The sequence below is a fragment of the Centruroides vittatus genome, unplaced genomic scaffold, assembly GCF_030686945.1.
Source record: "Centruroides vittatus isolate TY-2023 unplaced genomic scaffold, ASM3068694v2 scaffold_2520, whole genome shotgun sequence".
Lineage (NCBI taxonomy): Eukaryota > Metazoa > Arthropoda > Arachnida > Scorpiones > Buthidae > Centruroides > Centruroides vittatus.
The window spans coordinates 2049975-2077228 of NW_027122689.1; the positions used below are offsets into that span (position 1 = coordinate 2049975).

Genomic DNA, 27254 nt, shown 5'->3' on the forward strand with positions numbered 1-27254 from the left:
ATTTTCAAAACAATTACAAGAAATTAAATTCAATTAAATAGTTTTTAAGATAAAAATGAGATCTAAAATGTAAAATGAATGATAAAGAAACTGCTTCTGCAATATTTCCACGTGGTCTTGCCACTAGGTTCGTCTGTTTGAACAACATTAATGACAGCCAATAATATTCAGCAAAAATTATTGAAATATTTTTTATGAAGTTATTACAAATGTAACTAATCAATATGAAAATGTTTTTAATATAAATGAAGGAAAAAAAGATTATAAAACGACTTTTGCATATTATTATATAGATATCAGGATTCTGCAATAAAGTTATTTTTAGTTTTAAAAGTCACAAACCCTAAAATTTTGAAATATTTTTAGAGTTTACACTTTCATTGCTATAATATTCTTTTAAGATAGTACTTTGAAAAAAATGTTATGAATGAAATACTAAACTTTTAGAGAGCTACATTAAGAATATTCTGTGAAAAAAAATCAGTTGTCAAATCATGCCAGAAGTCTCTTGGGGTTCCTTTTTGCATGCACAGTAGCTTACATGAAAATTTTAGTTCATCAAGAACAGCATTCTTCAACTTTGGGTTTGCAGACCAGCACTGGTCTGTGGAAATTTCTGTCAGTCTATGAAAAATTTCATAAACTTCCCTAATTACTATGTTTTTTAGCCTAAAAAACTGATTATCTTTTTTTCAATTGGAATTCAAATGAATCATACATATATACCAAAATCTCAGTTTAAACCTAATTTAAGAAAAAGTACAGAGAAGAAAAATAGAGGAAGTTTAGGATAATGTTTAATTACATTATCTGTGATATTTCTTGAAATTCTGATAGACAACATTTTATCCTTGTATATTTTAACACTAGAATAATTAATTTAAGCAATACATGCATATTAACCTATCCAATGTTGAAATTTTTTTCCATTGTCTATGACACCATGTTGAATTTTGTCGATGTTAAGCCTAACGAAAATTACGTTTTAAAAAAAGTAATCATGGCTATTTTATCGTCTGAAATTATTTCTTTATTTTCACTAACAAAATAGATATATTAATAAATATAAAAATAAAAAAACATTATATTTTGGTAGTTAGTTTTAATATAGAAATTATAACGACTAGCAATATCTAGTTCCAAAAATGTACTGATACTGTAACGGGATATCTCGGGTCAGAGTCGTGAGACTTCTGACCTCAAGCGTTTGACCCGAGAATTGTCAGGAATAACTCAGGACAGGTTAATGAGAGGAATTGTGATTGAACTGCTTCCCATAGCAGTGCAGTCACACACGACTCAAGAGCGAGTGAAGGAAAGCAACACCATTGCAATAAACAGTAACCAGTTACGACAATTGCATGTGTCACGTGTCTAAGCAGTTTAAATCTATGAAAATTTATCTTTAGCCTTTTGCCAGTTTATGAAATATTATTCCTATTTTTGTAGGTTTGTAGGTGTGAAAAGATTGAAGAATGTTGATCTAGAAAAAAAGTAACTGTTAGTTGCAAACATGTACATCATATATTTTGTCAGGTTTTAAAAGCTTAAAAAAAATTCCTGAGACTCAAGTTCATTATTTCAGGAACTGATTATCAGTATTCAGTGTGTATATATTTAATATCCCTTACCAAATATATTCTTTACTTAATTTTAATAATGTAAAAAGAAAACAAACATTAATGTGTTTCTTTTAAAAAGTAGAAGCATACGATAAACACAAAGCAGATTATAGATATTAACAATAGATTATATGAGATTACAATAAAAATAACTTTAAAGTATAGCATTTTTAAATAAACTTACCCTGGTGTTTGAACGTGATACTTTAAAATTAATTTTAGATGATTATTTATGTATGACTAAAAAAACAACAAATAATTATTATTTAAAAATATGTATACTATAAAATGTATCAATTAAGAAAAATATATTTTACCACTCCATCTTCTACAAACCCCAGTTTATATCCATGTTCGTATTGGGGTTGACCAGTTTCCAACATTTCAAATTTTGTCGCACATGGTAGATTATCAACCAGTCTGTAACAAAAACAATCTTATACATTAGTTTAATTAATTCAAATGTTCTTTAATATAATTTTTAATGATTTAAAATATAAAATTATTGTTATTCTACATCTAAGATGAGTATTGTACCATTACAGTACAGAATAATTTACAATGTACAGCACATACAATGCAAATAATTTTTTTTACACTCATTACTTTATAATTGCTAGCAAGTCAATAAGATGTATTTATTTTCAGCACCATAGTTTTTATATGTTTATGTCAGTACAATATTGTATTCTGTCAAAAAATATATTTGCTTTAGAAGACTACCTCCTGAAACAACCATTTTTTGTGTAATTTTGAATGATTGCATAAGAGAAGTTTCACTGCATTTACAAACAGCTAATTTTTATGTTACTACTATTTCAATATTATAAAAATATTCAAAAATTAGCTGGTTATAAAATAATTTATTAAAAAGTACAAACAACAAGAGATTGATTAAGATTTGTTTTTTTATGAGATGCACAATTCTTTTATACTTATATAAACAATTTCAAATAATAAATAACACTGTTTTTTGATGATAAAAAACAACAAAATTAAAACATTAAAAGTTTCACACTAGTACTTTTGACAGTTTTCATATCTATAATCCTCAGATACATTCAAGAAGTGAATGGCTTATTATACTTTGGAATTAATTACAAATCAGTTTGAAAAACTGTATATATACAGGTATGTTAAGGTATAAGTAATTTTAAACAAATGTCGAATAAATACACAAACATTAAGATATAAATAAATTTTTAAAGAAAATTACAATAATCCAAATGGTGCTTAGGCAGGCTTAACCAGTTGTTTGCGGGGTACTGCTATTGGAGTAACCAGTTTTCGTTAAACTGTTGCGGAGTACTCCAGTTGGAGTAAGTGTCAATTTTTTTTTGTAATTAACTAGTTGGTGGCAATTTAAGCACTTTTATCTACATAGGCTTTTATCTACATAGACTAAGTCTGTTTCAACGAATAAGATATTTGTTACCACCCCGTATTTTTAAATTTAGGCACAAAACTCCTCCATTCCATGTTAAGTCTATGGGAGACCCTTCTTTTGTTCATTTGACAATAAAATCCTAGTTAGCATACCTGTTAAGTTCTAATTGGTATATTATAGCTAAATGACTATCCTTTGACTAATAAGCATCGACTTGGGTTTGTGGAGTGGGAACTTTCTTGGAAAAAGTTATACCAACTTCGAGCTACATTGTCAGCTACAAACATAAACAAACAATTATAAATCGTTATTCTTATCTAGTTTTAGCATGAATTTAATAAATTTTTATGTATATTTATCCTATTTAACAAATAAGCTTGTTTTTTAAACCATTCAGCCATAAATATTTCAAAAAACAAAGTACTTCCGGTTATGGTGGTACTTCCATAATACGTAAGATATACATGTATAGTTGTTAATATAATAAAGTAATAATCGCTTATTATATCTACTATTAGTACAATGGTTTAAATAACGTATAAATAAAGTCAAATACACATCATCAATAATAACAGTGTATTAACCTAGATTTAGAAAGGCCACCACCCCCACGCCGATCGGTGTTATAATCTATAGGCCGTATTATTTCTCTATGTTGATTTAGAAAGCTGCAGTTTTTTTTATTTGACAGAAAATAGACATGTCTAAATAACGTATATAACAAATTAATGAAATATTTATAAAAAAACGATTTTTTTAAAATATTTTTAAATCTTAAATTTTATTAATTTTTTTAAACACATAATATTTTGAAGTTAACAATCGTAAAGTGTAATATGTACGTGATAGAAAACCGAAAACAGATTATATCTACTACAATTTTTAAGCGAGATATCGCAAATTGAAAAACCACTTTAAAAACCACAAAACCTGTACGCAACAGCGGTGTTGTTTCGGATTATCGAGCGCGCAGCTGACAGGTTAACCAAAACTGAAACAAGAATGCCTGAAAATTTACATGCACAAATTTAAGTGTTAAAGAAAGAAAGGCACAGCTAAGCCAAAGATGGCATCATCTAAATTAAAAATACTAGGGTTTATACAATAACCAACTTTTTAAAAAACCGGTTTTCGAATCTCAACTTTTCTACAAAACCAGTTTTAACCAGTTTTCAAATTTTTGCCCAAAAAATGTAGATAAGGGAGCTTATTTTGAAAATTTTTCATTTATTTAATATTTATAACATTTTAAAAATATAACAAAATAAAATCAACTAACATCTACACAAAACAAAATAAAAGAAATGCTAGAATATCACATTAAACTATAAAATTTACTCTACAGAAAACCATGAAAGACAATGTATAACAATGAATTCCTACAAATTATTATTTTATTTCTTATTTTTTGTAAGAAAATATGATTTTAGAAAGCAAAGAACGTCTATAGATCTATTGCTCAACTGTGTCCTTATTTTCCATAGAAAATTGCCAGAGATATAAAAAACTCTCACACTTGTTACTGAGCTGGGTTTAATCATCTTTAAAGCCTTAAATAATAAATCTAAATTTTTTGTTCTTCCGTTTGTACCCTCTAATACTAAAAACTCCTTTAGTGTCTTAAGGCTGGACGAAGTCACTTTTTCAAGTTCTTGAAGATATTTATGTAATCGATCTCGTGCGACCTGATTTTGGGAATGTAACTCACAAAGAGTTGCTTATAAAGATGACTTTTTGTTCCTATAGCTATGCTCTACAGCTCTGATAAGGTCCCAACCATCTCATTCAGAACTTGAATTGTGCGGAATTGGACGCTTTTTAGGCATAGGGGATCCTTTTGTTTTATAGTTAGTTTTATGAAATAGTATTTAACAATATTCCCATTTTATGCCAGAGACGATTTTGTGTCAAAATGTTGATGTTTTTAATCAAATAATTAATTAATTTTTATGTTTTAAGTCTAGGCTTAAAAACCAGTTTTTTACTTGGGAAAAACCGGGTATAAAATTATACAAATTTCTTCAATTAAAAACCGACAAACCCTAAAAAATACTACCAGGCAGAATGCAACAAAAGCAACCTAAGCCTCAATTAATTAGATTATAAGAAATATACAATGTCTTGAGTTCTAATCTAGGGTGGTTGCACTAATCATTGTAGGCATAACATAATGCCTCCCATATGTAGAATAATTTCTGGTTGAAACCAGAGAGACTGAAACACAGATGATAAGACTATTCTAGCTATCTCAGTTGTATGTTTGGCCGTTTTACATATTTTTGATGTTCTTTTAGATGACAAGCTAACATTGAGTATTGACTATTGCTTTTATAAGCTACTTAGTTGAGGCTTGGCTTTTGTTGTGTTTTGCTGGGTGTTATTTTTAGTTTAGATGATGTCTTTGGCTAAGCTATGTCCCACCTCCTTTAGATCTTTCATTTGTATTTATAAATTTTCATGTATTCTTGTTTCAGTTTTGGTTAAGATTACCTGAGTGCCATTTAAGTTATTTTAATATTCTTTAAAAATTATATATACTTTAATGTTTGTGTATTTATTCAATACTTGCTTAAAATTAATATACTTAACATACTTGTATATGTTCAGTTCTACTAACTGATCTGTAATTAATTCAAAACTGTAATGAGTCATTTGATATTTGGATTCATCTGAGGATAACAGTGAAAACTCTCAAAAGTATCAGTGTATAGCTTTTAATGTGTTTTAATTTTATTTTTTTGATTATATTCATTAATAAGAAAAAATAATTACCTATTGTGTACAATATTTCTCATGTTGAGTGCCATGATTTATCTCATTTTATTAAAAACCATACGTTAATTATTTCTTTAGGGTTCTTTAAATTTTTAGTGTCACCAATTATTTAAAAAAAAAAAAATGCATTTTCTTTAGTGTTTGTCCTAAAAATGTTGAAAATTCATATTTATTACATTTAAATGCTATCAAAATTATTTAATAAAGTACTTTATACCAAATTCTGACCCTAAGATTGATTTTATTTTGTTTGCTTTTGATTTATAAGCAGTTGTTTTAAAATAGTAAGAAATTATTACATAATTTTTCTATTATTACAAATAGTGATTATTTTACTAGATTAAAAATAATTTGTTAGTACAAATAACTTACAGATGGACAGAATATTGATGTTGAATACGATGGGCAACGGTTCTGGATTGTTTCTCTGTCCAAGTTACTAAATTGTCTTTGTTGCAGAGCACTCGGCAATCACTGTTAACTGCCATGTAAACTTCGTAAGGTGTATTCACTATACGGTCGCCACGAAGTACTTCGCCTAAATAAATTTTTTAAACAATTAATAAAGTAAAATGTATTGGCGAGCTTTATAATGGCCTTTTTATTTCTAGACTTATCACACCATCATCAGACATAAGACAGCCTCAATATATCAATTTATTTGTAATAATTTGAGGAGGGACTGTTAAGTCCAAAAATGCATACTATCACAAATAAATTGATATATTGAGGTTAGTCTTATGTCTGTGTGTCTTATGATGATGGTATGATAAGTCCAGAAATAAAAAGGCCATTATAGAGCTCACCAATACATTTAAAATTAGACAAGAAGTGTATTATAATAAAAATGTAAAATATTACCATAATAAAAGATATTATTATACATCTAAAATCTCATGTAAATGATTGAATACTTTCACCACTCAATAAATTATTTGAAAATTAAAAATTTTTTTAGTAAAATACATTCAGTTATTTTGCTGTGATGGGCATACCAAGCTGTAACACTAACATATTAAAATACCATAGTTTAAAATGATTATTAATTCATTATTTTAGCCAATTTAACAAAAATTTTAATGGCAATTTTAACTCACTTGACAAAAAAAGTTTTTAATACTTCAAAATTTCGTGTAGTACACCTGGAAAGAAAAAATTTGGAATCCATTTATAGGATAATCAGATATAAAGCACTCCTTTACAACTGTTAGGATCTTGGAGTGTAAAGATATCTAATCATGAAATGGATTCCCATTTAATATCTAACAAAGAATTTCAAGTTAGTTGGTTATAATGGTTGGACTGGACTCCGGTGGCATCCTGCTCGTCTAACTGACCCAAACAAAAGATGTCCCCGAATCTCACACCCGGTTGTTAGGTTTTCCCACATGCAAGAACAACCGACCCAACAATAACTAATCATCCTTTTTAATACCCTAAATATCAATGATTATAAAAGAAATAATGATGAAGTTATTAAACTGTAAAAATGCATTTGAATACCATACAATATGAAATGATTTGTCAAATGAAACAAGATGCTTTTGTGTTTATAGCCAAGTGCGCCTTTGCGCATTTGGTCATCAGTAAACAAATACCAAATAAACTGTGTGTATATCATGCTTAACAACAATATAATCTTGGAACAACAAAAGTTTGATCTGATAGAAAACTTTTCTTCTAACTATATTTTGTAACCTTTCTCTCTTTTTTCCAAATTTTTGGGTCCTCGAGGAAGTTTTAATGACCCAAAACCTTTTTTTGGTGCAATTTGAACATCCAACGACACAACATTTTTAATCTAAAGCATCAGAACAGACAAAGTAGAACAAACAAAATTGAACCAGATGGCATAAAAATAGCCAATAGGCAGTGTTTTGCCAGTGCAAAGGAATGTACTATTCTATATATCTAGGGACTGTAGGAAACTGAAGATGGTAAAGAATTCCAAGTACGGTTTCAAAAAATATTGCAGTGGTGAAAGTCATGCAGGCAAGAAAATGGCTATTTGCACACTTCTATTGTCCCATCAGAATAGTTATTTAGTACTGTAGCAAACATTTGCACAGACAAACACTTGTTTCAGTGGAAAAAACACTAGAAATACTCGTGCTTGTAAACCAGAACATGTAAACGTTTAATGACCTCTTTAATAATCCATGTAATCCATCCTCTTTAATAATCAAGTGTATGGATAGAAATATCAGATCAGATCAGTTGGAAAATTATCATTATCCAATCATACGGACAAAATTCAGTACTGTATCGTATTAAGTGTTTTCAAAAGATCTCCAGCTTCAACTTCAGAAATCTATAGATGTGTATTTACAGATATTAAAACAATGATCTACAAAACAGTTACAACACTTTTTCAATTTCTTTAGAGAGAAGAATTCATGTAGTTCTTTAAATCTTTTATAAAATTACATTAAAATACAACTTAATCTTTAACATTTTATATAATTAATTTAATAGAAGTAATAATAAACCAAACGATAGCTGTAATTAATCGGGCTATTTTTTCACAACTATTGGCAAGCCTTTAAAAAAAAAAAAAAAACAAAGATCTCTGTTTATAGGAGCACAGTTAAAAGTAGCAAAATCACTCTTTTTTACAGATACTTTTGAAAAAAAATCAACACTGCTGATGTGTAATTGTGTTCGTGGTTGAACAAGACATATTAGGAAAACATCAAATGTATTTGTCTTTGTGTGTGTTTTCAAATTATGTATATTTTTTAAATGAATTTATATATATTGGTTTCTAGTCTACAGGAATGTTCAACGAGTAATTAATTTCAAAACTGAACTAAATATATTTAATTCAATTTTGAAACTAATCACTCTTTGAACATTTAAACAATTTTAATGTCAATGACCTACTTTTTAATAGAAATATTATAAGCTAATGCCATAAATACAGAATTTTCCAAAATGAAAGCTACTATATCATTTTATATTATCTTAATTATGTTAATTATTATCCAAGAAGTATATGACGTACACCAATTGACACAGTAACATCAGAGTTTTGCCTCCCATCTGCAAAACTGGTGGATAGAATAATCAGATATAAAGCAATGGCACAACAAAGTGTCCTCGTCTACTACCTTAGATGGCACAACAAAGAAAAACAGTGACTTTCCATAGAGAATGCATTTTGTGTTCCACAATTTGCAAAGTCAGAATCACTCAGGCTGCTACAGAAAGAGTAACAATGGATATGCTGTAGTGAGCACGGAAAGAATTTGAGTATCGGTTGGATGCGTGCCACGTAACATGAGGTGCACATACCGAGAAACAGTAATGAGTAAATGTGAAACTTGCATAATATTTGACATAATTACAATAATTTAAAATGGTAGCATTCTTTGTGAAAGACCCAGTGTTTTAAAAATTCAAAATCACAATAAACAAAATAACTTACCGAGATTCTCAGATTTATAAATCGTGCCATTTTTTGGCCGACACACCGGAAGAGAATAGTAATCATAAGGCAACTGAGTCTGCGTGCTCGTCATCTTTACGGCTTTGACTTCGATGGGCTGATTTTTCATAAACTCGACCGGTGCGACTCCCGGCACGTAAAAAGAAGAAACTTTTCCAAAGTGCTCGACGATCAAAAGGAAAATTATGTTTTTTATTAAGACAATTATAATTGATTCCATATTTCTGAAAGAAGAAAAAAAAATGTCAAGATTTTAAATATAAATAAATTTAAATAATAATATATAATTATATTAATAATTTGTGTATTGACAGTAAACTCTAAAAAAATAATAAATAATTTAATTTTACCTAAGTAAAAATAATAAATGAATATTTAAGTACATAAAAAGATGTTTTTAAACATTACAAATTACATCACTGACCTCAATTTTTCCTATAGATACAAGTACAATTCACAGCACAAACAGCTGGTATTTATGAAAACAGACAATGCTCCAATTTGTTCTGTTCATTTATAGGTAAAACAATGTAGAGACATGTCAGAATATAAATTAACATTTCTACTAATTTTACAAATTTTTAATATTTTAATTAACAAATAATTTGTTCTGCTTGAAACAATTTTGTTGGTTTCTATAAAACAGAATGAAATCATTAGACTGTTTGACAATTTCATTTTGTTTGTTAAAGCCTAAGGAAGCCCGAGAGGTCCTAAACAAAAACAACTGCTTGCCAATTGAAGTATAGGTAAAAATTTGTCACTTCTTCCAAAAACTTTGTATTGTGTGCAAAGTTTTTGAAAGAAGTCTCTGTTTTGCAAGGTTTGGCATTGTGCACGGATGACCAGATGGATAAAACAGTAAAGAAGGTGTCAGCCTATTGCTGTGGATCCATGTTTGTAGATCCAGTTAGAATTACCAAATTTTTCGTAAGTGGTTTTGATATGCATACATTGGACCGGACCCTATCTCTTTCCTTCAACAAACCCATAATCTGGACCAAACAAAGTCTTGAGGAGCATTCCTTTCATAATGGGCACAAAAACATTTAAACATCAACGCCAGGGATGTAACTCGACACCTTGCCTGGTACCTGTTACCAGTGTGTTCTGTAAATAATTAGAGTTTATCACTAACATTTTTGAACTATTCAACAGTTCAAAAATGTTAGTGATAAACTTTAATTATTCACAGAACACACTGGTAACAGGTACCAGACAAGGTGTTAAACATTTCTTAAACTAACTTTAAAACTGCAGTTTCAAAGTTTAAAAAGATTTTTAACAATATAATTTTAATAATTAGAAATCTATAAGAAATGAGTACTTAACGAGTAGACTGGGTATTGGCAAACTATAGCCCACAATCTAAAAAATGTTTTTCACATTTTTAACTGGTTGAAAAAACTTAATAGTAATAATATTTTATGACATATATGAAATTCAAACTTTGGTATCTATAAAATAGTTTTATTAGAACATGGCCGTACTCATTCATTTTCTTATTGTCTATGGCTGTTGTTGTAATGCAAAAACACAGTGGAATAGTTACAACAGAGACTGTGTATGACATTCCTGTCTGTTTACATTGCTCTTTGGTGAACTACAAATTACAATAATGCAGTTGCAATTTGACAGCATTTCGAGTACTACACATCACTATACTACAATGTTTTATTTTGATTGATGAGACAAAACGGAGTCAGGTTGCCATTGCGTACAGATGAGTATATACAAATCATTCTGATAACATAAATAAGCATATATTTCATCTTTGTGACAGTGCATAAAAACTGACCAAGAGGAGTAAACAAGCTGATATTTCCAACTTTGATTGCAGACATATTGATGGTGCTATGCAGATGGCACATTCATTTTCCCCAATTGGGAGCAACTCTAGATTTTTGAAGGCAACAGTATCAAGAGTATACTGTCGGTAAACCATGAAAGTCCATACCGGTGCTCGGTAAGCAAATGGAGACAGGTCACAAGTTACTGATGACCATGGTGAGTGTAGACTAACCTAGATTGTAAGAGACATCAGACTTTGATCTTGCTACCCATTACAATGTGTACAAACGGTGCAATATTCATGGTGTAAACCTTGCTACAATGGTCATCATCCTACCTGGGTGCCACTGTTAACTGCACATCATCACCCATGGCTAGTATGGACCTAAGCAATAGACTCCTTGTATACCACACAGCAACTGGACTGTTGCTGAGTGACATAGAGTTGTATGGGCCAATGAATCATGTTTCCAGATTTGCCGGGTGGATAGATGGCTGAGGGTGTGGTCAACAGCATGAAGTCATGGATCCTTGCTGTCAGGTTGACACTGTTTAAAGAGGGGTGGCTATGTAATGGTATGGAAGAGTCTTCTCCTGAGACATTTTAGGTCTCTTAGTGCATCTAGAGACCTAAAAATCTTCCAAAATAAAACACTATGCTGCATCAATATCATATAAAATTTGCTCTTTTATATTATGTACACAATAGATAATTTGATATTATTAACAAACTTTCATTATTTTATTTTCTGATCCAAAATGCACTGAACCAGTCGAGGTATTAAATATTAATGGTATTCTGCAGTCTCCAAATATCCTAAACCAGCTTCAAGCATTACATAACAATATAAACATGTAAGAAAAACCAATTGGAATGTTGGTTTGTGATCTTCCAAAAACTGTCTCAAAAAATATCACCTTAGAAATGGCAGCAATAAACTGCATGGAGACGGATTGATTCTGATTATTGTGCATAAATTATACGGTGGCAGTTAATTTTTTTTACGCGTTCTAGTCATTAACTGCATCACATTACCAGAATTTGCCTGCTGACCGTCTACAACCATTCATCACCTTCAAGTGCCTAGCAGGAGATGGCATGTTTCAACTGAATAATGCTCCTCCACATCAAGCTGCCAGTATCCGGAAATGGCTGGAGGTATTCTTCTGACTTCCAGAAATTTCCATGGCAAGCTAGATCCCCAAAGAAAAACGTATTGAGTCTCTGTCATCAAGAAGGTCATACTATTTCAGATTCTGGGTTTTACATCTACAGCAAATTATGGACCATGGCGAATAAAGTGTGGCTCAAGATAACTTCAGTAACAGTCTAACATCTTACGAATCTATAACTAAAAGAATTTAGACTCTTATCCAGACTAGGGATGGCCCAACTTGACATTAAGCTAGTGTGTGTAATGTTTTGTCCTGTTAGTATATTTATTTTATTACAGATATATACATAACCATTATGTTAAAAATAAGAAAAGTAAACAATGGAGTGTGAATTATTCTGTTATCAAATTAGGTGGCAAAGCATTATGTTACAATGCAATGACACTACAGCTGTTCCAAAAGAATATAAAGCGTAAAAAGAATAGGTTAATGTTACCTATGGTTCCAAGATGGCAGTTCATCTCTGATTCCAGCAAATAGAAGAAGGGAAACAGTGAGGATGCACGTTCTAACCTAACCTATTCTAATAAATTACCATAATTATTACCAACAAAATTATTAGAATGGGTTAGGTTAGGTTAGAACATGCATCCCCAATTTCCTTGCTGGAATCAGAGACGAGCCACCATCTAGGAACCATAGGTAACATTAACGAAAAAATATAATGTCAACATTATCAGAAACACTTGAGAACTTATGCTGAGAAAAAATTTATCACAGTAATAAGTAAGCATAGAGTGATAAGATTTAGTACTCTTTCATAATGCAGCCATATCAAATTTATAATTAAAAAAGTACAGTATACAAAATTTTGATATTATTTTTACAAAAACTTTAAACCTAAATATTAAACTGTGTAATATAGAAAAAAATAGTCTTTAAACAAGTCTATTTGTTTCTGAAGTAACAATCTTGGTTTATGTATTTTTATGACTCATAAGTTTAGGGAATTTTCATGCCAAAACCACAGAGACTCATGACCATAAACACTTTTTCCCATCTTTTATTGAACATAGTATTTTTTAAATAGGATAAAGTTTTCTGGCATCCCCAACTAATAAATCTGGATGCCGGATAAATTCGATCAATATTATATTAATACAGGTATCCCTTGCTTAATGTGCAAAATTAACTGCAGCAATCCCTTTATATACATGGCAGAAGTTTTAATTAATGCAGCTTTACCTGCTATTTTTACTTAACATAGATACCATATTTGATTAACATGATTTTGATATACGTGGTAGCATTGAGGAATTAATTAACCATGTTAATCAAAGTATACCTGTATTGCCCAAATTGAAATTGAACAATATTAATATAATGTTTGGCTTCTTCACCCCGTGTATAATTGCTCGTTCTACCTAGCACCGAAGCCAAGTTTAGCACAAAAACGCTTCAGTCTAAATCCCATCCATTAAAAGTGGGATTTATTATTTTTTTTCTATGACACAAACAGAAAAGTACTATTCACACTTTTTAATATGAAAGATAAATTTTTTAACATGCACATGTCATTGATATATTCTCATAGCATTTTATAATTACAAATGAGGAAATTTAATATATATGTTACAGTAAAAACACGTTTTAACTAGTTGAAACTAGTTTTTACTGGATGTCATTGTTATAACTAGAATTTACTGCTAGTCAAAAATGAATTTGAGTTAAAACTAGTTTTAACTAAACGGGTTTTAACAAAATGGCTTAGTAAAAACTGTTTCGACCAAGATCATTCGGCTAACACGTTCCAATAGTTTATGATGAATTTCGTATCGCTTTAACCCTTTTCCCCCGACATCTCGTTTACGTTTATTTCGCCATCTCTCCTAAGGCAATATAGGTCAGTCGGGCGATATTATTTTAAAAGTTCACCAAAAATCAAATTATCGTTATATCTATATGAAAAAAATCACTTACATTTATTAATATCTTTAGTTTTAAATACAATATTTTTCAATGCATTTTATTACAAAAATTTATAAGAAAAAAATAATATATATCAGAACTGACATATAAACTTGATAATTTGTAACATTTTGTGAAAATTAACATTATCTAGTTACACAGTTGTTTGCTGGCACAGAGCCAGAAAGACGTAGAATATTGTTTTGTACAATTAGATATAACACTTACTCGTGTATGTTTATTCGTTGCAAAATTATCGTGCATTATATCAAACGTTTGTTTGAAATCGAAATTTTATACCGCTATCGACTAATATAACGAATTATTATACTTTATTCGCTTCGTATCGAACCAGATTATATCCGTTGTTAATAAATTTTACAAAAATCGATATTTACCAAAGTAATGACAAATCGGTACCCTGGAAGTTTTGCTTAAAAAGCCGGGGTACCGATCGATCGGTGCCTTCGGGGACAAAGGGTTAATTAATGTTAATAACGCAGACGTGTGACCGATATTTTCAATAAATATTGTATTAAATAATACAAATGTTTTAATCCCAATCGTCGCTTTATTTATTTCCCCCAAACATATTTATGTAACTAAAATTAGTTTTAACTGATGTTAAAAGTTAAAAAGTTAATGTTTGATTTTAGTTTTATCTAAAATCAAAACATGTACAACAGTAAATTCTAGTTTTAACTAGACAAAATGGGTTATAACAATGACATCCAGTAAAAACTAGTTAAAATGCGTTTTCACTAAAAATGGGTTTTTACTGTAACATATACATAAAGAAGCAAAATCCAGAAATACTCAAAGTTCTTAAAGTTATTACCAGTAAAAAATCCTATGTGGTAGGCACCAAAAGTTTCCAGCCTAACTATATTTTAGATATGATAGGAATAAAATAATGACAGTATCAGATAGCACCATCTGTATATGGAACTAATAAAACAGTTTTCCCGCCAATTTACGCAAGTTGCTTGGAAACATTCATTTTAGTTACATATTGAAGTTAAGACCATTTACAAAATATTCATTTTTGAGTCTTTTCTTTATCCATTAACACAACCACAGAAATAATAGTTAAATTGGCTTGAAGAAAAACTTCATTAAAAAGACAAATAATAAAAGATAAAAATTCACAAGTTAAAAATGATATCAAATGTCAGCTTTTTATTGGAGGATCTGACATTTTTACATTAAAAACAATGGTATATTTTCTCACTATACTATCAAGTCCTTAGCCTATTTATAACTGGTTCTAGCCCTCTAGGGGTAGTTTCGAGTTTTCCATTTCATTTGCATATAATTACATTTTCATGACGACTCAGGATATCTTCTATATTGAAAATATCCTGAGTCGTCATGAAAATGTAATCATTAGTTAGATATGTTGCATTAATTTGAATCACGTTTGTCTCTTGCAGGACAATGTTCCAGTGCACACAGCTGCCATTGCCAAGGCTGCTGTAAGGGAGTGTGGGTTCGAGGAGCTTGACCATCAATCCTAAAACTGGGTCTGGGTCTGGCTCCCAGTGGTGATTATCTGTTTCCAAAACTCAAAAAAGATCTTCAAAATAGTGACAAAGAGTTTGCAGGAGGCAATTTATGAGCGTTTCGCAGACAAAACTGCAGACTACTTTTTTAAGGGTATTAAAATGTGAACTCCAAGATGCAATAAGTGTGTTGAACCACAAGGAGACAATAATGAAAAATGACACCATTGTTTTATACTTATAACATCTAAAACATAGTTAGGCCCAAACATTTGGCCTCTACCACATATATTGGGAAAATCTTTACCATATTTCTCATCCAGAGCAATTTTCAAAATGCCACAGTGCACTGAATCTCACGAGACCAATGGACTTTGACAGTCCAAATGTACTTGGGAAGAGAAGTACTTTAAATTAATGATGACTTCAATAAAGTAGAATTTTTAGTAGTTTTATAATCTAAAAGTTCAAAAACAATGTTAATAAACTGCAGGTAAAAATCATAAAATTGAATGAGGTATGATAAAGAGCACATTCGTTTATTTAAAATACTCTAAAAATGCACACACGTACAGAACACACACAGAATAAATCTCTATGTGAATAAGTGTTAAAAACTTTTGTTAATGTAGAGATTTTATTTAAAAAAACACAACTCTAGATTACACATCACAAAACATTTGGAAGAGAGTTTTAATCTTTAGAGCCACAAAAAAACTTTTGCAACAGCTCTACAATATACAGAACATATAAATAAAAACAAATGAAATAACTTAAAATTTTAGAACAGAATATTTACAAACAGAAATTAATAGAGTAAATATTTGCATAATAAAATAATCATCATTTTAGATTGTCTTCGTTTTAATGTAGTTGTCAATATATAGGTTTATTTACTATAAATCAGATGGCACACATTGTGAGAACATTTAAAAAATATTAATATTGAATGGCTTACTTTCTTAATGCTTTAGTGTATATATACATACAAGTAAAACACCAAAGTCAGTTTTGGGACAAGACTATGCCTCGGAGACTCAGGACTCGGAGACCTATAAATTCACACTGTTGTCCGTCTTTCCTTAATCTTGAGAACAGAGTTAGATAGATGAAAAACAAGACCAGACAGGGAAACCTTAGAGGCAGGGGCCCCAATTAACTATATGAATTTCCAATGCAAACTGGTAGTTGCGTTATTTCAGTTCAAAAATTTTCCTCCGAAAGACGTTAGATAGATGACAGGTACGATTCTATTGTTAAAGGAAAAGTATGATGTACAGGGGCAAGCCACTACTAATTTGGAGTGGAGAGTATATACTTTAGATTAAATAAATTAAAAATATGATTAAAAATTGCAGCCCAGCATTATGACAATGTCACAATAAATAATTGGTTGTTACATTTACATTTTTTAAATTTAAATTAAAAAATATTAAAGGTAAAAGTTATTTATGTTGAGTTTACATAGAATTTCATAGCTTAAGACATACAAACCTTCAATATAGCATTCTCCTAAATAGTGCCATGCTTGTAAATGCCAATAAATAAATACTTGTGAATGGATCTTCTTAATAAATATTAAATAGACATATTTCAATATCTGTGAATTACTAATTGTACAATTTTTTTCATTTACAATTTATTTTGAAGAGCTATACTTCATCAAGTACAGTTGAAAAAACCTAAATATTTTAGAAAAGTTATGTATAAATTAAGCTACACTGAATTGAGTTTTTTTATTTTTGTATTTATATCCATTTTATCACAACACTCATTTTCTTTTTCATTTAATATAAGATTCAATGCTTGAAAGCTAGCTGCATCATGTTAACCATAAATTTGAATTTATGGAATAAATGTTTCTAAAGACTGGTGATAAATTTTTTAACCTCATCTTATATACTTCATCTATATATGGTAAGAGTTTTAGTTACAAAAAACTCATAAATCCACTTCATAATAACTGAAAATGGACACAAACAATGTTTCCTCTATGCCAGAATCTCAAAGCACAAGCCAAGATATCTTTGAGTAGCACTGCCCTAAGCAATGCAACTGCTGCTCAATGATTCAGGCATGTAGCAAGTGGCAGCTTCAAAGTTCAGAAGGACACTGATAAAGAGAAAGCTGTTGTTTATGATGACTTACATTACAAAATGCTATTATCTACATCATGATCATTGTGTAATTTATTTTTTTAAGTGTCCAATTCTTAAAAATTTCTGTACAATTACCCAATTTGGAGGAACTATGGACATAAGTAACAATATTGCAGAAAGAAATGCTATGCTCCATTGTATCTGTCATGTACAGTACAGATAGAAAAAACACAAATAAAAACATTGTAATGAACAATTTAATATTTTATTTATAACAAAATTAAGGAAACAAGATGATAATTCTACAAATGATAATTGCTGGGTTATGTAATAAGTCTTTTAACACTTTTCTACATCAGTTTTTATACAAATACAACCAATTTTACATATAAATAACACATTAACTATTTATAGTTTGATTTCAACAGTTTATATTATTAAACAACTATCAGTAGAAATTTGTAAACCAAGAAAATGGTGGGGCCAGGTTTAAAAAAGTTCTTTAACAAGTTAACAATATGTGAACAATAGAAAATCAGAATTTAAACATAAATAATAATACAATGAATATGCTTATTTGCACATGGTGTATTTGTTTGTTTATGTAGGTTTACACTATTAATTAGCAAAATAACTCTAATAATTACAAACTATTGAATCAGCAAAAATTATACACAGTAGACCCCCCTATAACATGGGTTCATCTAACACGGCGAAAAAATTGCGATCGTATTCGTATAACACGCTAAAAGAGACTCGTATAACACAGTAAAACGTCATCGCCGACTCGTGTCGCGACAGGATTGGTCGAATCTGGACCAACAGCGGATATTGTACAAACATTGAGTTTAAACAAGCACTGGACCTACTAAAAAACATTTATTATTCAACGGCCATAAAAATTATATTTTTATTAATGATGTCTCCAAACTTAAGTTATTTTTCTGCGAAAAATTCGCCGATCAGGAAATACGTGTCTGCCATTTGACGAGCCGCTCCGCGATGAAAACAAGCTTAAGCAATGGTATCGTCAAACAGTGCACACTCGGTAAGTAATCCTACAATTTTTTGTTTATAGCATAGTTTATAAGGATTATTCCGAAAAATTATATGTGATTTGGAAATGTTGAGTCAAATTAGTCTAGAATCAATTAATTTTATGGAAGAAAACCTTTCAAACAGCCGTAGCCCCTAAACTGCACACGTGCCGGGCTGTGATTGGCTCATGTATTTAAGTGGTTCATACAACACGGAACGTATCTACTGTGTTATAGGGGGTCTACTGTACTGCAAAAGATTATAGAATGTTTAGTGATTTGCTTTTTGTCCTTATATTACAATAATTTAATATGCAAGGACTAAGTTTTGGCTCTATGGAGGATTCATCATTATAATAAATCAGTGTTCATCCATTTCTGTGCAATTTCTCCAACTGCATCAATAGCATGCAATAAGTCATCAATAGAGTCAAAACTTAGTGCTCACATATTCACAATTACAGAATGTGTAATGACAAGCAAACTACCACACACAGTTAAGAGCACACTGGAAACAGAGCTGACAGAGTTGCCACGATGCTCTGTAAACTCATGCTAATTAGTGGACTGGCATGCTAACTAGCAGCAACTGTGTACATTTGTATGCCTAATCTGTCCCTTGTGCTATTTATCTGAGAGCCAGCCCAAGTATGGTAAAATGCAATAATAAATATATTTTCTTTTGGTAAATGATTTTTATTTTCATAACAATAATTCAGATTATAAAAAATTTGTAATGAAATATTTTTTGTAAGTATTTTGGTCAGTTTGATAAAATTATTAATGCAGAGCCCGATCCCTAATAAGCAGTTGGCACTGGTTATTATAGCCAGCATCTTTAGACAAAACTATACAGATTACCAAAATAAATATTCATTACACAATCCAATTTTTATGCAAGCAAAGAAAACATTACTAGAATATAAATAATTTTCCAATTAAAGTTCAGATACATGTAAACTTTAAATGTGAAATATTACATCCTTTATTAGAATAAACCATGCACGTATTTCTATTTGTACATGCACTAATTAAGAAAAGAGTTTTAATAAAGTACAAAAATTACTTTATTAAAATTCAAGTATAACCACTCATTTCCATGAATATTAATTTATTTAACTAACTTATTTATAGTGAAATCATCCGTTTCATATTTGCCGACGTTCCAATTCCAAAGATGAGTGGTTATACTCAAATTTGGAATTCTTAAACTTGTAACAAGCTATGTATTATATTATTATTTATAACAGCATTTTAAAAGGTTTTTACCTCAAATTATAAACTAATTTTGATATGTAAACATTGTTTAATAGTTAAAATACTTTAAAAACAAGGATACGGCAGAACTGACAGGATCTTTAGGCATTAAATCAACTATATGAATAAGCAATAATAAAAATGCTTCATTAATTAAAATATTGTATTTAGTGTTATGCTGATAAATGATAGAAAATTTTTCCAGAAATAATTAGATGATTTTTACAATTTTTAATTTTATGCTCTAAATAGAGTATTTTGTTATTGATCGTACAGGGCGTCCAAAAAGTTATTGTGCAGCGAGAAATTTTAATGACATTAAAGTTATGTATGGCACTGCATACAAGACCTACCTGTTAGTTGTTTATTCAGTATCAGCCGACTACGATATTGCATACAACTTACAGGTCTGGTATGCAACACCATACTTATATTTTTAATGTTGTTATAAATTTCTCACTGCACAGTACCTTTTTGGACACCCTGTACAATTAGATATTTACCTTATAAGGTTATGTAGAAATAAAAGCAATTAATTCAATTTTAACAATTTTTAAACTTTTTTGATAAAATTTTCACATTCAACTTGATACACAGAATTTTTTAGTCTTCATATTATAATAATCATAATTAGTCGATTAACAAAAGTAAATTTATCTTTGAGTGCTACTTTATCAAGCTTCAAGAAATAAAACAAACTTTTTATTTTTACATCTGCAAAGAATTTGGCTATTGTTGTCGGTGTTCTCCGGGAAAGTGGGTGTGCAATTTGTCTTCCGAGCAGCTGCCGAGTTGCCCAAACAACCCAACCGGTGATCAAACTACATCAGGTGTGCAAGTGACATAGCTTAGAGGTAATATCAATAAAGAGGAAAATGATGTGTTTATTACAAGGAACAATTTAAAAAATGTGCTATCACAATTGTAAAAATATATGTTAAAAATAGCTATGTAATTCAGACAATATTTACCATATTTACTTGCACCAAGACGAGGTTTTTATCCATTTTTCATTGCTTCAAAAACCTAGGTCGTCCTATACATGCAAGCGAAGGATTCTTTGCATTTTTGCAATAATTTTTGTGAACTGTGTGTTTGCATTTTTTACCAGATGCTCACCCTCTGGTGTTTAAAAACAAAAGTATTTTATCTGGATTGTTTCAATCGTTCTTGTGTATTGTCAGGAGTAAAGATGAATAGCAATAGGAAAAACAAAACTTTTGAATTGAATTCCAAAATCACACGGGAGTATAAGTTTTAATCCATTCCCATGTGAAAACAGATGATTATTCGGAAATCAGAATTCAGAGAAACTCATAAGTGTAATCAACGGAGAGTAGATTTGACAGTTAAGAATTGGCAAAAAAGGTTCCCAATTGTCCAACTTTACATGAACAAATTAGGTTGTCAATTTTACAAGATTTTTCCTTGTTTAAAATGCCAGTAATTTTTGCGGGACAATATGTGCATTCATGTGCATTTGACATTTTATTTGTGATTAAATGAAATAAAATTAAATTGTGTTAATAAATCTAATTTTCTTTATTTTGACCTTCAAAGTCACACCTCATCCTATATGCAAGATTGTCTTATAAGCGAGTAAATACAGTATACTTATTTAGTCAAAACAACTCCAGTTAGGTATACTGATCATATACATAAAGCATTTACATTATTTGAATTTTATCTTAAATATACGCTATCTAATTATTTAACAATAATAAAACACATCAAAGATTTTTTGCTGCTGAAGTCATTAATTTTAGTTTCTCAAGTGAGAAAAATAAATTATTTTAGTAATTAGAAAATAATACGCCTATATTCTTTTTAAATCAATAAAATTTAACTGCATTTTATAGTTTATTTTATACCACAATAGTAAAAATTGATTGAAAACTACAAAATCAAATTCGATACTTTACTCTTTTAAACTACTATGAACAAAGATTCTGCAGTTTTTTTAAAGTCTCCTTAAATTAAGAATTAAAGATCCCTAATTTAAGGAGGCCATTAAATACCTTTAGATTAAGTTAAGGATTAAAAAGTCAATTTCTATTAATAGATACGACTCATCAATCCCTAATTTAATCATACCACTATTTTAAATTGATTTTACACAAAATAGAAAAGCACCATTTGGATCTTAACTGTCTACTTGCATTTTCCCATTTCTTAACATTTGCCATCCTCAGACCTTATAGATCTGCAATATGTTTAACAAACAAATTATCATAAACATACACAGAACTGTGAATGACACTCATATAATCACATAGAAAATTATAATATCAATGCTTTACTCTCACATCAGATGAAGATCTATTGTCAGAAGTTTTTGACTTTTTAAATGTTCAATGATATTCGTTCATTATTTTTATGAACTTCATATAAATGCATTATGATTTTTGATATAAATTCCCTATTTACATTTGAATTATAGACCAAGAGAAAATGCTTTAATTAATTAATTAATCTCATAAATCAAAGAGCAAGCTTACTTTGAAATTAATTCTACATTATTTAATATTTTCAAAACAATTTGGACATTCCTTCAGATCTCCAAGCATCAAACATCTAAACATTTTAGTTCAAAGAATAGTTAAGAATTTAGTAAGTGTATGAGTAATCAAATAGTTGATCTTTACACAAATACAGTTTTAGAATCAGTTTGCTCCTAGACATTTTTATTGCACCTCTTGCATGTTTTAATTTATGACGGGTATGTATCAAATAAGCAAAAAACATCTTGTCATCTTGATAGATACAATTAGTGAATGTGCATTACAAATGAATAGCAACATTGACCTATTATAGTTAACCATTAAGAAAGAAAAAACATTTTCTTGCAACAATGGGCAAGTGCTCCTAGACCAGTATTTCTCAATCTTTTTCTCGTCGTGGATTAGTAACTAGTATGACTACGAATTATGCTTATCTAGAGTTACTGTAGTACTTTGTTACATACAGTAACTCTAGATTACTATTCAAATATCATCCGTAATCAACTGCACCGGCGTCGGTACGGTCAAATATTTTTCTGTGAACCGGAACTTAAAAAACACTGTTCTAGACAATTGCCTATAATGTCTAGTGGTAAAACTGTACAGATGCTTATACCCAAAATGACAAGTTTACCAAACTAAGACACTTTATTTGATATTTTAAAAATAAATCTATGTCTTATATATAAAGAGAATAATCTAATACCACCTATTTCATATTGTGTTATGAAATTAGTTATATAATCAATTACACAATAACCTAAGTGTTTACACAAATTAGAAATGATGCATAACAGGAATTTACTTTTGTGTACGTACTTTTTGTGTCATTATATTTTATCAGTTGACAGTCAACTGATAAAATACACAGTATATCTGAGTTGTGTGTCATTTATCAAATTCGTGTTTAAGTAAAGAGTACATAATAGTTATTTTAATAAATTTTAAAACAAAAATAATAAAGTTTATATAGTATTTTATAAATCAGTTATAAAAAAAAATATCAATCAATTCAAAAATATCATTGTAACACTATACAGATTACTTTTTCTTTTTGAAACTTTGTTTCAACCTGTCATTTTTTAACAAAAATTCTCTAGAGTTTATTTAATTTCAAATATTTTACTCTAAAATATAGAAACATGTAACTACTTTCTTCAACTTCTAAAAACTTTAATATTGACATTTCAGAACTTTCAAGCAGTTCATTTTCCAGAATGTACTTCACTCGCTCAAAAGTGTTAAAATGCCAATAATGTTTTTTTTTTAGTTCTAAGAAAGCAGTTGTATTTTACTTAACTATGTTTGCAGAGATATAACGTGTTTTCATATTTAGGTTTTAAAACCATAAAAGAAAAATTAAAATGTAAATCATCATTGAGAATTATTTCTTATGCAAGATTGCCAAGTCACTAAATGCAAAATACTTTAATGAATTCTGCAGATAGGCATTTTAAGATAAAATTAACTTGAACAATTGGTTCTATAAATTATTTATTTGTAATCAATGTTATATAACGATTTGTAACATCTCTAGCTTCAAATTTGTAATTAAAAAGAACTGTTTTTAGTAATTAATTGATTAACATCCTGTAATTCTAAAGTATATATAATATATGAACTTAAGTAGAAGATAAAGAAATAATCTCAAAAGACTTTCAATTAAGAAATTATTTACAAATTCTATAATTAGCACTTGCTAGTAATTTAAAGAGAATGGAAACAGATGTTTCATTAATAGTATAATAATTTCAGTTATAGAGTTATTAGAGTATGAATTTAAATAAAAATCCAGTATTGTTTGCTTAATATTTTAACATATTTGATGTTAAAAAATTAAAATTTTCTCTATACTAAAATTTGTTTTATTTTTATAATAGCATGAAATGCATTTAAACTGGTTATAAAAAAAATAGTTATTATTATATAGGAGAAAGGAAGAAATTACCCAAAAAACGAGTAAAAGAACATCAGGCAGCTATCTGATTGGGTATTGTGATGTAACCATGGTAGTTTCATTGTAATGAGGCAAATTGCAATATTAATACGGATAATATGAAACTATTGTTTAAAGTAAAGAATATTGTTACAAGAAAAATCAAAGCACATTTTTCAATAATAAATAAGAAAAATATAAATAATATTAATTTAAATAATGGCATTAATGTTGATGTATGTTGGGATATTTTTGTAGACTATAAATACACTGAACTGTATCACTGAAGAGGCCAAAGCACCATCACTTTGGTGGAATGCATATGATAAGTAATGTAGTTATATATTGAAAGTAAGAATAAATAATTCCTTTCTTGTTATAGGTGCTTTTTGAATGTGCTAATCATCTCTAAAGTCAGAATAGATTGAGTGCTTTTTTCCTCATGTTTTTAAGTTTTTTTAATTTAAATTTCCAGCCTCATTGTTTATTTTAAATTTTATTAATTTTATCAAATTTTTTCACTTTATATCCAACAATAATACAATTTTTTCAATTTTTGAAATGAAAAAATTGTATTATTGTTGGATATTCACTTCTGATCTTTTTTGTGTGTGCTTGTATCTTAATACAAACAAAAATTTACTCTCTAGATGAAAACTTCATTGCAAATAATTCTCTTTTCTTAATAATTACAGTCTTATTAACCAATTAACTTTATGGCCCAGACAATGGCATGAATCTTAACAATAGTATCATTTTAGCACGGCTGACTGTTTTATGTCCTATGAACCTACGTGTGAACTGTCACTGCATCCTCTTATTACTACAGTCTCCAAAAGAATGCTTAGCCCACAATGTGTGTGAACTCATTAGAAATATAGAACAGAAGAATGCATCTTCGAAAGAAAAACTATCTGATAATTATATTCACATTTAACATTACAATCCAACAATGCAATAAACAAGCAGAAAAAACTAGCCACTTATTCTAAATATTTTCATCTTTTTCATTCATTTTTAAAACATTCTAGGAAAAATTCTGAAACACTTTTATATCTAAAGAAATATAAAGCATTTATAATAAATTAATAACTTTCTGCTCATTTAAAGCATTACAGTCTCCAATTATAATTACATTGTTGAGATTGTACTGCATAAAATAAAATACAAAATGATGATAACTAGAACTGCTAATTCTTAAAAAAAAAAAAAAAAATGTTAAAGCACTTCAAGTATATGCCAAAACCCACGAGGGGAACTTTATATTAACAATAAATCTTTTGTTTTTGTTTGTATACAGCAATGCAACAGATGGGCAATCAGCCGAAAGAAGTGGGAGAGCTTACTACAGAAACCTGTCCTTTATTTAGGTATTACTAATGTGAAGAAAACCTGGAAAACTCCACACAACCAGGCACAAACACAGATCAACTACCAACATTTGGCACTTTATCCACTCGGCTACTGGTGGCCCTTTAACAATAAGTCTTTATTGGATACAATTACACCTCCAAACAAGACAGTTGGAACTTTATCAGAGCCGTAGACCACACCCACGGGAGATAAAAGTCAAAGAAACTAACTCTACACGCCAACATCGGCCAGATACGGCCCACTTCCGGATCGCCCGACACCGGGTGTCGCATCGCTCCGAGACCATCACATTTAACAATTTAGCCCGGGCGACCATGCCAACTTCAAATAGTCCAGTAAAAAGCCACCTTCAGAGGCAAATACCTCACAAAGGGACATACAGTTCCATTTAATTTTAGTTCATACACGGGGGCGGTAATCCCTCAGAGTTCACATCTCTCCCTTCACGGTTTCTAAATTAACACATATATTTGAATTTAATGGCTGAAATAATATTGAGTAGAAAATAAACATGATCAATATAATTCATTTAATGGTAGAAGTTAACTTTAGATCATTCATTTACAATGTATACACATAGAAAACACCTAAAAGTAACTTCTTCCCAATTAATTTATAGATTAAATAATTTTTCAAATAAAACAAAATTGTATTTGAACTTAATTATTGTTTAATGCAATTAATTTAAAAAATATATATTAAATAATTTCAAATGGAAGCAATCTTTTCTGCAAAACAACTTACATTTAATATCTATCAGCTAAGATTCACCTAATATCTACAAAGCAAAATTATGTCCTTTTCTAATTTATTAATTGTTAAGAAAATGGAAAAAAGTTCGCTCTTTAAAGATTTTATAATTATCTTTAAGAGAATCGCTCCTTTCTACACAAACAACCATTAATACACGAACTTCTCAACACTCGACATCCGCCATCTTTGATGATGAGCCTCACGTTTGGTTTTTGTAAAATCGTCATGACATAATATTACTAAAAATCTAATATTTATAGTAAATATTATTTTATTATTTAATATTATTCGACAGTTAAAATTAAAATATAGTTTAATTTATTATAGAGATTATATAATACTAAATCACGTGATGTCAACAATGATATATATATATATATATATATATATATCTTATATATAAAATTCTCGTGTCACAATGTTAGTTACCTTACTCCTCCGAAACGGCTTTACCGATTTTTACCAAATTTTATATGCATACTCAGTAGGTCTGAGAATCGGCTACTATATATTTTTCATACCCCTACACCATTTCCCCCTTTCAAAAATATATTTATATATGGATTAAGGCTTTTATGTCCAACAGATGGCGCTAACTTCCGACGACCTAAGTTTGCTTTTCTGTGAGGCATTATGTTTTTCTGTGAGAATGGACTAAAGCAGATCATTTTCTACCTATCTATATAAA

At 29.4% G+C, this 27254-nt stretch overlaps 1 protein-coding gene across 1 annotated transcript in view; it reads right to left on the reverse strand.

Annotated features, from left to right (window-relative positions):
* The window catches only part of TM9SF4 (transmembrane 9 superfamily protein member 4), a 46701-nt gene extending 19939 nt beyond the window's left edge, over positions 1–26762 (reverse strand). Inside the window, exons 1-5 of the mRNA XM_067285365.1 lie at positions 26558–26762; positions 9212–9456; positions 6157–6322; positions 1940–2042; positions 1807–1862 (exon numbers count right to left, since the gene is read on the reverse strand). Of these exons, the coding sequence (XP_067141466.1) occupies positions 1807–1862; positions 1940–2042; positions 6157–6322; positions 9212–9452 (566 nt within the window). The 5' untranslated portion in view covers positions 9453–9456; positions 26558–26762. The remainder of the gene's footprint in view (positions 1–1806; positions 1863–1939; positions 2043–6156; positions 6323–9211; positions 9457–26557) is intronic.
* Between the last annotated feature and the right edge of the window lie 492 nt (positions 26763–27254).